The sequence below is a fragment of the Ranitomeya variabilis genome, chromosome 2 (genome assembly GCF_051348905.1).
Source record: "Ranitomeya variabilis isolate aRanVar5 chromosome 2, aRanVar5.hap1, whole genome shotgun sequence".
NCBI lineage: Eukaryota > Metazoa > Chordata > Amphibia > Anura > Dendrobatidae > Ranitomeya > Ranitomeya variabilis.
Genome location: NC_135233.1, coordinates 452,514,738 through 452,529,647, shown reverse-complemented (window position 1 = coordinate 452,529,647; position 14,910 = coordinate 452,514,738). Strand labels below are relative to the sequence as shown.

Below are 14,910 nucleotides of genomic sequence, written 5' to 3'. Positions count from 1 at the left end.
TAAATAATAATAACATAATATTGAAAATCAATATTAATTTTATTAATATAATTATATAATATTCACAGATAATAATATTAATAAAATAATATAAAAACAATAATAATAATAAAATATCAGAACCTGCTGCTGTTCACATCAGGCGGCTCCGCCCATGACAGGCTGCAGCTGATTGGCCGGTGAGAAGTGGAGGGCGGAGTCTCCGGGCACAGGGCTGGCACTTCTTCCGCTCAGTGTCACTGTCACCAGCAGCGGCAGGATGATTGGCAGCGTGCTTGTCACCGGCTCTAACCGTGGGATCGGCTTTGAGCTGATCAATAAGTTCCTGTGCAGATCGCAGCCTCCTGAGAAGATTTTTGCAACCTGCAGGAACCCAGAAGGTCCCCGGAGTGAGGTGAGGACCCCGAGTTTCCTGCACACGGCCGGCCGGGATCGGCTGATGATTCTCGGATTACTCTGGTGGAACATTAACCGAAACTTACAGCTGCGGGCGGAGGGGGTGCGCCAGGGGACGACCTGTGTCCTGGAGGCGATCAGCAGCAGATCTGATCTGTAGGGCATATAATGGCTTCTCTAGAATATGTCATGTGTTATACAACATGTATATACTCTACTAATACAGCAGTATACAGATTGCATTCATCCTACTTACCTTTTATTCTATACGGGTGCACATATATATTATATGTATATACACACAAACTGATATATATATTATATGTATATACACACAAACTGATATATATATTATATGTATATACACACAAACTGATATATATATTATATGTATATACACACAAACTGATATATATATTATATGTATATACACACAAACTGATATATATATTATATGTATATACACACAAACTGATATATATATTATATGTATATACACACAAACTGATATATATATTATATGTATATACACACAAACTGATATATATATTATATGTATATACACACAAACTGATATATATATATTATATGTATATACACACAAACTGATATATATATTATATGTATATACACACAAACTGATATATATATTATATGTATATACACACAAACTGATATATATACTGTAAATATTATATGTATATACACACAAACTGATATATATATATATATAGTAGATATTATATGTATATACACACAAACTGAGATGTATATATATATATAGATATAGGCTTGAGAAAGGCTCATTTAGAGCCAAAACTTCGCACAGACATGTGGGTCTAAATAAATCCTGCATATTATCACAAAGAATATGGAGTGCTGCCTGCTTTTTTGATGTATATATAGATATATGTATATACACACAAACTGAGATAGATAGAGAGAGAGAGAGAGAGAGAGAGAGATATTATATGTATATACACACAAACTGATATAATATCTGTATATATATCTATATATATATATATATATGTACAAACTGAGATATATATGAATATACACACAAACTGAGATATAAATATATGTATATACAAACTGATATATATATATATATATATATATATATATATATATATAGATATTATATGTATATACGCACAAACTGATATATATTATATGTATATCCACACAAACATATATCTATCTATTTATCTATCTATCTAGATAGATAGATAGATATCTAATATATAAAGCTGAATGTGTGTGTGTGTATTTCTGGGATTGGCATCTGCACCGTCACAGCTACATCCACAAATTTTTGCACAGTCACACGTCTGGGCCCCGAGAGCGTTATAGGCTATGTTGTGAGGCGAAATTTTAACCCCGCGCTTTCCAATTCACCAAACAATTTTGCCCCTATCTACATAATGGGGAAAAAGTGAAAGGAAAAGTGTTCGAGGCAAATTGACAGCTGCCAGATGTGAAGAAGGGGGACTTAAAGAGTGAGAGCGATGGCGCCAAAGAGTATATACCGTACAGTTGCTAAGGTGGGGCCCCAACATGGGATACTCCCCACACACGGGGATATGAACACACACACAAAATGCTCCACACACTACCACGTGCTTGAACACATATATCACCCTCAGCACACATTTCACCACACATACACCAACCTCGCCACATAAAAGTCGAAACACAAAAGTCATACCGGAGGAGATGACACACATACATACTACATACAGGACGAGATGACATACAGGTACATACTATATACAGGGGAGATGACACACAGGTATATACTATATACAGGTGAGATGACACACGTATATACTATATACAGGAGGAGATGACTTACAGGTATATACTATATACAGGAGGAGAGGACATACAGGTATATACTACTGTATATACAGGAGCAGATGACACACGTATATACTATATACAGGAGGAGATGACTTACAGGTATATACTATATACAGGAGGAGAGGATATACAGGTATATACTATATACAGGAGGAGATGACACACGTATATACTATATACAGGAGGAGATGACATACAGGTATATACTATATAAAAGAGGAGATGACACAGGTATATAGAGGAGGAGATGACATACAGCAGGTATATACTATATACAGGGTAGATGACATACAGGTATATACTATATACAGGAGATGACATACAGGTATATACTATATATAGGAGGAGATGACATACAGGTATATACTATATACAGAAGAGATGACATACAGGTATATACTATATACAGAAGGAGATGACACATAGGTATATACAATATACAGGAGGAGATGACATACAGCAGGTATATACTATTTGCAGGGGAGATGACATACAGGTGTATACTATATATAAGGGAGATGACAAACATGTATATACTGAGGGGAAAATGAGAGGTGTGAGGTGAAAATGAAAAGGTGTGAGTGCAAAATGAGAGGAGTGAGGGAAAATAGCGGCGTGATCAGAAAATGACACATGTGAGGTCGAAATGACAAGTGTTACGGAGAATGAGAGGAGTGAGGGGGAAAATGAGTGATGTGAGGGAGAAAATGAAAGATGTGAGGGGGAAAATGAGAGGCGTGATGGGAAAATAAGAGAAGTGAGGTGCTATAACTAACCACAGATATTTACTATGCCCAGGCAACGCCGGGCTCTTCAGCTAGTATATATATATATATAGATATATATGTATAAAAAGAAGTAGAATAAAATAATAGAATACATGTACTGTCTGTATACATGTGTTTATGTGTGTGTGTGTGTTTGTGTGTGTGTATATATATATATATATATATATATATATATATATATATATATATATATATATATAAGTTTATTCTGCTTTCTACTTTCCTCCCCCCCCCCCCCATTTTTTTGGGGGAAATTAACCCCTTGATGACCGGAGGTATTTTTGGTTTTTGTTTTTCGATCCCCTTCTTCCCAGAGCCATAACTTTTTTTATTTTATAATATGGCCATGTGAGGGCTTGTGTTTTGCGGGACGAGTTGTACTTTTGAATGACATCATTGGTTTTAACATATCGTGTCCTGGAAAACGGGAAAAAAATTCCAAGTGTGGTGAAATTGCAAAAAAAAGTGCAATCCCACACTTGCTTTATGTTTGGCTTTTTTGCTAGGTTCATTAAATGCTAAAACTGACCTGTCATCATAAGTCTCCAGGTCATTACGAGTTCATAGACACCAAACATGTCTAAGTTCTTTTTTATCTAAGTGGTGAAAAAAATTTCTAAACTTTGTTAAAAAAAGTAAAAATGGCGCCACTTTCCGATACCTGTAGCGTCTCCATTTTTCGTGATCTGGGGTCGGGTGAGGGCTTATTTTTTGAGCGCTGAGCTTATGATTTTAATGATAACCTTTTGGTGCAGATACATTCTTTTGATCGCCCGTTATTGCATTTTAATGCAATGTCGCGGCGACCAAAAAAACCTGTAATTCTGACTTTTTGACTTTTTTTCTCGCTACATCATTTAACGATCAGGATAATCCTTTTTTTATTGATAGATCGGGCGATTCTGAACGCGGCGATACCAAATATGTGTATGTTTGTTTTTTTTTAATTATTTTATTTTGAATGGGGCGAAAGGGGGGTGACTTCAACTTTTATATTTTTTTTAATATTTTTAAAAACTTTATTTTTTTTTACCTTTGGCATGCTTCAATAGTCTCCATGGGAGACTAGAAGCTGCCATAACCCGATCGGCTCTGCTACATGCAGGCGATGATCCGATTGCCTGTATGTAGCAGAATTACTCACTTGCTATGAGCGCTGACCACCAGACGGCACTCATAGCAATCTGGCAGTGACAACCATAGGGGTCTGCAGGAGACCTCTGGTTGTCATGCCAACCCATCGGTGACCCCTGATCACGGAGGGGGTCACTGATGGGCAGATTTAGGGCGCGCTTGCCAGAAGCACGTGTTAAATGCCACTGTCAAAGTTTAACGGGTTAACAGCAGCGAGAGGATCGTGATTCCACCCACGGCTGGTAGCGACACATGTCAGCTGTTCAAAACAGCTGACATGTGCCGGAGCCCACATCAAAGGGAGGGTGTTCGACATTGGTGTACGTATTATTACGCCCGATGTTGGAAAGCGGTAGTACAGGGATCACGGGGCCTGACCAGTGTGCTCCATGTTAGTTTTCTTTGCACCACCAATAATATTTCACATTTTTTTTCAGGAACTAAGGAATTTGGCTTCCAAGCATAGTAATATTGTGCTACTTTCTCTGGGTAAGTGAGACTCAAAAATGATATGCAGAATAATACGCACCTTTTAAAATGTACTTAATTAAAACCGCTCCAAAAGACCACTTCTATTAGAAGATCGCCCCTTTATTTAGATCAGGTGTAGCAATAGATTTTAAGTTTAATCACATACTATGCATATTGATCATCATCTCTGTGTGTACAAAATGTTGCACTTCACAGTATCCCCATAATGGTGATACATTTTCCTCTCCGGCCCCCTACATGTGGCTCCCCAAATGTGGGCAGCAGTAGATATTGTTATATCTAATGACACCAGGAAGGCATTGCAGGACCTTAGGTATCCTTGGTTACGTCCACTGATAGTGACAGTTAGTTAGCTAGTTGCTAGTGGTTGTAACCATGGATGCCTAAGTTCCTGCAATACCTGCACATGAGGAAAGAGACATAGCAAATCAGAAAAAGTATACTACATTTCTAATTGGGGGTATTTGCTAATATTATTATTATTACACCTACTACATATTGGGATAGGATCTTGGATATGGGAATATCCATTTAAAGGGAACCTGTCACCCCGTTTTTTGAAGATGAGCTAAAAATATCGTTAAATAGGGGCAGAGCTGGGCGTTACATTAGTGTCTTTGTGTGCCTTTATAACCTACCTAAGCTGCCGAAATACCTTTGTAAAGTCGCCGTTTTCTGCTGTCACTCACGCTGGTCTGGTCATATGGGCGTGGTGACAGCGCTGTTTCTCCCCCAGAAACCTGCTCATCATTACGTTGGTGGCGTAGTGGTGTGCGCATGTCCAAAGCGAAGATCCACTGCAGGAAAATGGGGTGACAGGTTCCCTTTAAGGTCTCAGACTTTTCAGAATAAATTATAAAATTGAAGAGGTGTGAAAATGTTGGCCAAAATTAAGGCAATATGTATGTCTGAGTCAACTTAATAAAATCTCCTAATGTCCAGGCTGTCTAGTACCTTCCAGAGAAAAGGCTATGGGGTGAAGACAAAGATCAATGGGGTAAAGAGCAGTAGGTTGGGTCTCATTATGTATTTGGTAAAGGGATAAAAGGTCAAAGACCGATCAAACAGGTCAAAGACCGATGTGTCGCAAAACAGAAAAAGTGTCCAACCAGCCTTCTCTACATCTGTGGATAGGAGGAATTTTGTGATCTTCTTGGAGAGAACATTGTTAACTACTGTACATTGGGCAGGATTGAGGGCGTTCTTGGGTTGTGTCTTGGTCCAGGACCTAACAGCCCTAATTTAAATAATAAGTATCGGGTTCCAGATTTGTGTGGATTGGATACTCATCCGGCGATTTATCCTGTTTGATATACTTGTGGTCAGGATGGACCTCTTCATAACTGCTTAATAGTTTTTGCCTTCATCTAGATCAGTGTTTCTTTCCCATACTCCAGTCTTCACGACCCCCAACAGATCATGTTTTCAGGATTTCCTTAGTATTGCACAGGTGAGAACCTATGACATCTTCTGATACCTTCATAACAATTCCATCACCTAAGGAAATTCTGAAATAATTATCTGCTGAGGTCGTGAGGACTGGAGTTTGGGAGTTAGATCAACTTGGTAGGATTAAAGGTTAGACTTTTGTAGTCTGGCATCTACCCTTATCAGCAGGGCTGTGGAGTCAGTAAGCCAAACCTCCTACTCCAACTCTTCAATTTCTATTACACCAAATCCATCAAAATGGGCTCCGACTCCATGACTCTGACTCCATAGCCCTGCCAGGGCTGTGGAGTCGGTAAGCCAAACTTCCGCCTCCGACTCTTCAATTTCCATGACTCCGACTCCACCAAAATGGGCTCCGACTATAAATAAAGATTATTATAAATAAAGATTATTATTATTTGTATTTCTATCAATTCCTGATCATCTTTAACATGTCTTTTTTGGAATTCACAGATGCCACAAATATGGAGAGCGTGAAAAAAGCTGCAGCAGAGGTTGAAAAATACCTGAATGGCTCTGGGTTAAATCTGCTAATAAACAATGGTGCTGTGATGTCTAAAGAAAAGCTGGAAAAGGTTGATGCTGATGAAATGATTGACACGTTCAAAACAAATGTGGTTGGACCCCTGCAAATAAGCCAGGTAAGACCCCTGCGAGTAAGCCAGGTAAGACCCCTGCGAGTAAGCCAGGTAAGACCCCTGCGAGTAAGCCAAAGTAAGACCCCTGCGAGTAAGCCAGGTAAGACCCCTGCAAGTAAGCCAGGTAAGACCCCTGCGAGTAAGCCAGGTAAGACCCCTGTGTGTAAGCCAGGTAAGACCCCTGCGAGTAAGCCAGGTAAGCCCCCTGCGAGTAAGCCAGGTAAGACCCCTGCGAGTAAGCCAGGTAAGACCCCTGCTAGTACACCAGGTAAGACCCCTGCCAGTAAGCCAGGTAAGCCCCCTGCGAGTAAGCCAAGTAAGACCCCTGCTAGTACACCAGGTAAGACCCCCGCGAGTAAGCCAGGTAAGACCCCTGCGAGTAAGCCACGTAAGCGCCCTGCGAGTAAGCCAAGTAAGACCCCTGCTAGTACACCAGGTAAGACCCCTGCGAGTAAGCCAGGTAAGCCCCCTGCGAGTAAGCCAAGTAAGACCCCTGCTAGTACACCAGGTAAGACCCCTGCGAGTAAGCCAGGTAAGACCCCTGCGAGTAAGCCAGGTAAGACCCCTGCGAGTAAGCCAAAGTAAGACCCCTGCGAGTAAGCCAGGTAAGACCCCTGCAAGTAAGCCAGGTAAGACCCCTGCGAGTAAGCCAGGTAAGACCCCTGTGTGTAAGCCAGGTAAGACCCCTGCGAGTAAGCCAGGTAAGCCCCCTGCGAGTAAGCCAGGTAAGACCCCTGCTAGTACACCAGGTAAGACCCCTGCCAGTAAGCCAGGTAAGCCCCCTGCGAGTAAGCCAAGTAAGACCCCTGCTAGTACACCAGGTAAGACCCCTGCGAGTAAGCCAGGTAAGACCCCTGCGAGTAAGCCAGGTAAGCCCCCTGCGAGTGAGCCAAGTAAGACCCCTGCTAGTACACCAGGTAAGACCCCTGCGAGTAAGCCAGGTAAGCCCCCTGCGAGTAAGCCAAGTAAGACCCCTGCTAGTACACCAGGTAAGACCCCTGCGAGTAAGCCAGGTAAGACCCCTGCGAGTAAGCCAGGTAAGACCCCTGTGTGTAAGCCAGGTAAGACCCCTGCGAGTAAGCCAGGTAAGCCCCCTGCGAGTAAGCCAGGTAAGACCCCTGCTAGTACACCAGGTAAGACCCCTGCCAGTAAGCCAGGTAAGCCCCCTGCGAGTAAGCCAAGTAAGACCCCTGCTAGTACACCAGGTAAGACCCCTGCGAGTAAGCCAGGTAAGACCCCTGCGAGTAAGCCAGGTAAGCCCCCTGCGAGTAAGCCAAGTAAGACCCCTGCTAGTACACCAGGTAAGACCCCTGCGAGTAAGCCAGGTAAGCACCCTGCGAGTAAGCCAAGTAAGACCCCTGCTAGTACACCAGGTAAGACCCCTGCGAGTAAGCCAGGTAAGACCCCTGCGAGTAAGCCAGGTAAGACCCCTGTGTGTAAGCCAGGTAAGACCCCTGCGAGTAAGCCAGGTAAGCCCCCTGCGAGTAAGCCAGGTAAGACCCCTGCTAGTACACCAGGTAAGACCCCTGCCAGTAAGCCAGGTAAGCCCCCTGCGAGTAAGCCAAGTAAGACCCCTGCTAGTACACCAGGTAAGACCCCTGCGAGTAAGCCAGGTAAGACCCCTGCGAGTAAGCCAGGTAAGACCCCTGCGAGTAAGCCAGGTAAGACCCCTGCGAGTAAGCCAGGTAAGACCCCTGCGAGTAAGCCAGGTAAGACCCCTGCAAGTAAGTCAGGTAAGACCCCTGCAAGTATGTCAGGTAAGACTCCTGCGAGTAAGCCAGGTAATAATGGAAGCTCATTTTCTCTTTGTTGCAGCAAGTTTATTGCAGATTTATTTCCAAAATGTCTGTGACTCATTTCAATATATCTGAATCTGGCTGTTTCTGTATTCAGATGAAAGAGACCGAATAGATTCACACACACTGTTGGAATAAAATAATCCAGTTTATTGAAATAATAATGAAAAATACACCAAAGAGTATAAAAAAAATAAAAAATCTAAAAGATATCAAAAGATGCACAATATGTAAAAAAAATATCAACAAATACATCCAAGTAATAAACCTGTATTACACTTGGCCTCCAAACCTGGGGTGAGTAGACTTTCCATCCTTCAATTTCTTTTGAACTCCACTGTTCTTTGACTAATCCTATCTTATATATTCTCGGTCAGAGAAGTCAGTCTTACATAGAATCATATTCCATCAAAAAATAATTTTACCGTAATAAAGATATATCTAAAAAGTTAAAAATCGTAAAGATTTTTTTTATATATTTGACCAAATCAAGAGAAATTCACAAAATTGATAAGTATCACTGGATAGATAATAACTATATGATCAGCAGTGGTTCGGCCATTGGGATCTCCACCGATCCCGAGAAGGAGGCCCTCAAGTGCCCCATCCAGAAGCTCCATGCTCTGGATCAGTGGGTGTCCCAGTATTCGGACCCCCATCAAGCAGAAAGTTATTAACCCCTAAGGAAAACTTTGACCTCAACTCATAAAAGTGTTTTCGCCAGATTTCTGGTGCAAAACACTTTAAGAAGCCTCAAAACTTTAGCGCAACTCAATAAATTCATCAAAAGTTGTGGGCTCGACTCTGGTGAGGCACACCAATTTTTATGTCGATGAGATGCGTCTAATTCATGAAGTGGTGTACGCCTCTTAATGATTTAGGGACATCTTACTCCTGCTTGCCCGTCATTAAGAGTGGTCTACGAAACACAGATCTTGTTGAATCGGGCCTTAAGCCCTCCATGCATCCTAGCATAAGGACGGCCTGAACCCGACAGATTCGGTCTACATGCTAATGTGTATGGGGGCACCAGCCGACTGATTGTTAAGAGACATGTTGAGAAGAGAAGGCCGAGGTGGCTGTTAGTCGTCAGCCATCTGATGTATGTGGTCGGCTTTAGTCTCTAAGGATTTTCATTAGAGGAGAAACATTTCTGAAGACAATTTTCAGAATATCTGATTAAAAAACCAAAATGATTATGATTTTCAGAGGGGCCAGCAACAGTAATCTGGTCTTCAGATATGTATTTCCTCCCACCCACCAATGACATAAATAATGATTTTGGCTATGTCCCATAATACTGGGGTTCATTTGTGTTATGTTTAGGAGGACTTTGTCTGCTTACTTGTATATGTTCTTTTCTAGGTTTTTTACCCATTGTTGAAAAAATCTGCAGAACAGAATGCAGAGAAACCTTTAGGCTGCATGAAAGCTGCTCTCGTTAATGTGTCATCTATGCTGGGATCTGTTGAAAGAACTCCATTGACCTTTCAACCAGAGAATCAAGTCATCTCATACCGAATTAGCAAGGTACAGTAACAAATCCACAGGTAACGGACACAAATCCTGAGTTCCCGAATAAGAAACAAAAGTCTAGCAACAAATGACCCAACTCTTTGTGGGCCCTTGTCACTTAAGAAAAAATAATATATGATAATCCAAAATTAGTATTTAACAAAAACTAAACCAAAAACTAATTTTTCACAGTATCTTTATTTGATCAAAACTAGGAATAACAAAACCAGCACACCCCTTAAAAAAACCCTTCTGCATAGGAATGGGTTTAACAACTGGCCTGAATGTTCATGGGCAAAAGGTGGGAGTCTCAACTAAAATCTAACCTCTACGCGTCCCTAGGGTACCCCCTGCCTGTCTGCGGAGGTTGGCACCCTCTTGGACGCAATGTGGCGCCCCCGCTCCTCGACGGCTAACCCTATATGCCCTACGGGTCCCTAATATAATAAGTGGATACTATGGACATAACCCAATTGCCCACACCTAGGGCCCAACTTGTAAGAACAAACCAATGCCCAATGATAATTCACCAGAGTGCCTCAATAACAAAGACTTGCAGAGTACCTCAATAAAAAGACTTGATCAGATAATACATGGCACCCCTGATTGTGTGCTCTAAGCCTTCTCCGCTGGCTATTGCGCCCTTCCACGTCCCTACCCAGACTGCCCTGCCTGACAGCGGAGGTTGGCACCCTCTTGAGCGCAAAATGGCTCCCCCGCTCCTCGGCGGCTGTCCCTTAAAGCCCTAGGCAAATCCCTACAAAAAAGTGGGGATACTGCAGGGAAGTGCCTATGGGGCTACTCTAGTGGGCTACAGTGGAAGTATGTATGTGTAGCGATTAAACCAGGAAAATGCAGAGTAGATTCGCCACGATATATATAAGGACCTCCATTTTCCAAATACAGATAGATACAAGAATTCACAATAATATTTCACACTTCACAAACCCTGTATCTACAGATATCAGTCCTGTCTCAGAGTGCACACATGGTGAAAAAACAAAAAATAATAAAAAACTGATACACTTATCTGTGTTCAGATCTCGCCTCTACGCGTTTCCCCCCCATGATATGGTTCCTCAGGAGGCATATGGGAAAAAGAGCCGTGTGTTCCAACCACATCGGAGATATGCTGTACCTGGTTGCAGCTGCCCTTGTCACTTAGTTTTGATTTCGGGAACCCCTGTCAATCTTGAGAATGAATGTGTGTCACTGTGGTTTCTTCTTAGCACAGAAGGGATACCGGCTAATTGACTTGGCACAAAACTACATCTGTCTTCTCTTAACTAGAGATTGTTCTGTTACCGGAGGCCACTGTGCAAGATAAGGAGCAAGACACTCTACCTTTTAATTCTTAGGATAAATGGAGGTTGGATTCCCACTGGTTATAAAGTGATGGCATATCCTTTGTGAACTTGTAATATCTATCAGAGGTCTTAAGGCTCAAAAAAGCCTCCTCAGAAAGACTTGATGCCAGTTGAACCCTTCCTTCGGCCTTTAGCCTCTGTAAAGGTATCTGGTCTTACCACGGGGTCCACTGAATTGCTTCCACAAAAGGGCTGCTGGCCGGTGAAGCGAAGCAGAGAGGAGAGACGTGAAGATATGAATCAGAACCAGGATGGCAGTCAAGGTGCAAAATCAGAAGACCTAAGTATGGATGGGAAGCGGGCCATGGTCAGACAACAGGACTGAATCAGAAAAGATAAGCCTATAAGTGGCAGTGAGAGTCAGAGGTTCAGGGGTTTAAATAGAAGACAACACTGCATGGGGCTCATAGAAAGTATCCAGGAATTAAAAACAAAGCTCCCTGACTGAGCAACACCAAAAGTTTCAGGAATTAAACAGGACTGCCGCGTCGCTTGCAACAAGGGTGTAGCGCCAGCCGGCTGACCACCGATGCAGAAAGAGAGTGGAAAGCCACTGGCCTGGATGTACAGCATTTCATCACTATATGAGCTGGAAAAACTCTGTAGGACCGTGGTCATTATGAAAAGTCCACTGGCACATATGGAGGCTGTATCCATAGAGCCAACCTACGCTAGAACAACGTCATTTTGGCATACGTCATTTATTTATTATTGTTACTATTATATGTCAGGGTGGTTTGCATTGAATAATATACCAGTACATGCATGTCCTAAATAAATAATACTATACAAGCAAATTTAACCCTTCTTTTTACAGGCGGCACTGAATATGCTTACGCGTTTGCAAGCCGAATCCTACAAAAAAGATGGTATTCTGTGCACAGCTGTTCATCCAGGCTGGGTTAAAACAGAGATGGGAACAGAGAGGGTGAGTTACAAGTCTGCACAAAGTCATTGTGTCACAGTCTTGCTTAGAAAGCTCGGTGCTACACTATTCATTGTCTTCTCTGTTTATACTATATATAATAATAATAATAATATAGCAATAATGCAAAACGCTATGTATGGTGGGAAACACTGCACGTTACCCTGAAAACACTATCCCCACAGTCAGACCGCCCTCCCTGTATCACTCCTGACTGAGACCGCCCTCCCTGTATCCCCCCCAAGTTACTGAGACCGCCCTCCCTGTATCCCCCCTCCCCGAGTGACTGAGACCGCCCTCCCTGTATCACTCCTGACTGACTGAGAACGCCCTCCCTGTATCACTCCTGACTGACACTGCTCTCCCTGTATCACTCCCGACTGAGACCGCCCTCCCTGTATCACCCCTGACTGACTGAGACTGCCCTCCCTGCATCCCCACCCCGAGTGACTGAGACCGGCCTCCCTGTATCACTCCTGACTGAGACCGCCCTCCCTGTATCCCCCCCAAGTTACTGAGACCGCCCTCCCTGTATCCCCCCTGCCCGACTGACACCGGCCTCCCTGTATCACTCCCGATTGACTGAGATCGGCCTCCCTGTATCACTCCCGACTGACTGAGACTGCCCTCCCTGCATCCCTGCCGAGTGACTGAGACCGCCCTCCCTGTATCCCCCCCAAGTTACTGAGACCGCCCTCCCTGTATCCCCCCTCCCCGACTGACTGAGACCGGCCTCCCTGTATCACTCCCGACTGACTGAGACCGGCCTCCCTGCATCCCCGCCGAGTGACTGAGACCACCCTCCCTGTATCCCCCCTCCCCGACTGACTGAGACCGGCCTCCCTGTATCACTCCCGACTGACTGAGACCGGCCTCCCTGTATCTCCCCTGAGTGACTGAGACCGGCCTCCCTGTATCTCCCCTGAGTGACTGAGACCGGCCTCCCTGTATCACTCCCGACTGACTGAGACCGACTGACTGAGACCGCCTTCCCTATATCCCCCCCCCCAGTGACTGAGACCGCCCTCCCTGTATCACTCCCAACTGACTGAGGCCGGCCTCCCTGTATCACTCCCGACTGACTGAGACCGGCTTCCCTGTATCACTCCCGACTGACTGAGACCGCCCTCCCTGTATCCCTCCTGACTGACTGAGACCGCCTTCCCTGTATCCCCCCCAGTGACTGAGACCGCCCTCCCTGTATCACTCCCAACTGACTGAGACCGGCCTCCCTGTATCACTCCCGACTGACTGAGACCGCCCTCCCTGTATCCCTCCTTAATGACTGAGACCGCCCTCCCTGTATCCCCCCCCAGTGACTGAGACCGCCCTCCCTGTATCCCTCCCCAGTGACTGAGACCGCCCTCCCTGTATCCCCCCCCAGTGACTGAGACCGCCCTCCCTGTATCACTCCTGACTGAGACCGGCCTCCCTGTATCACTCCCGACTGACTGAGACCGCCCTCCCTGTATCCTCCCCCCAGTGACTGAGACCGCCCTCCTTGTATCACCCCTGACTGACTAAGGATTTTCTTCCCCACCACTAACAAAATGAGGCTCTTCATAAAAAGTTATGGCCTTATAGGTGGCAGAGAGATTTCCGTAAAAAGTGTATGAGGGGATGTGAGGGGAAAGCTCTCTTTCGATGTCACTAATAACACTGTGCATAAGTGATTTATGGCTCCCCTCACTATTACTGGGGACATTCACATAATGGATTTGCTGCAGAATTTTTTTGTGTGGATATTGCGCGGATCTTTCTGCATTTACTACTACACAATGTTGCACCTTTACCACAGACTTGATCCTTTATATAGTGAAGGATGAAAACGGCGAACAAAAACGCAGCTTAAAATGACACATTGTTCGTGTCAAATCCACAGTGTCGGTGAGTTCACGCCGTGACTTTCTCAGCGCACGGACGAGACGTCCTAGAATCCCATCCACTGCGGCTGGAGCTGTAACCCATTGGTTAATACACATGGGAGGACACTTATCACTCAGTTTGTACTAACATGTGGGCGCCAACCCCTGCTCTAACATTCGGCAGTATATTATACCCTGATATTAGCAGGTTTTACCGCTGTAGGACCGTCGGCACCTGCCTTATTAGGCGCAGGATCAGCTCCTGAGTGTCCTCCTCCATGACGTATATTTATGTCATAGGGCTTGAAGGAGGTCAACAAAGTCAACGAGAAACAGGCTACAGGGGGTCCTGCCAGATAAGTGAGATTTTCTATATTTGTTTTCTAGGCTCCTCTGACAACTCATGAAAGTGCAACCGGAATTATGGAAGTCCTCTATTCACTCTCCGAGAAGCAAAATGGCCTTCTGGTGAGCTGGGAAGGGAACGTGATTCCCTGGTGACCACAGGATCAATGGCCGCCAGGAAGAACAGACTTCAGAACTCCACCTCAGGGGAACGCTTTATTTTTTGGGGAAATTGTAGGATAAATGTGTGCACAAATTCCTCCGGGAGGCCGTGGTGCCGCCAGGTCTCTTGTTAAGCTGTAAATGACAAAAATAAACATCTAAGGATGATAAT

At 44.1% G+C, this 14,910-nt stretch overlaps 1 protein-coding gene across 1 annotated transcript; it reads left to right on the top strand.

Annotated features, from left to right (window-relative positions):
• The first annotated feature begins 229 nt into the window (after nt 1-229).
• On the top strand, nt 230-14,909 carry LOC143806587 (C-signal-like). The gene is made up of 6 exons (XM_077287290.1): nt 230-394; nt 4,622-4,673; nt 6,579-6,766; nt 9,925-10,089; nt 12,259-12,369; nt 14,619-14,909. The coding sequence occupies exons 1-6, from the start codon at nt 260-262 to the stop codon at nt 14,730-14,732; spliced, it is 765 nt and encodes a 254-aa protein (XP_077143405.1). The 5' UTR covers nt 230-259; the 3' UTR covers nt 14,733-14,909.
• Nucleotide 14,910: the final 1 nt, after the last annotated feature.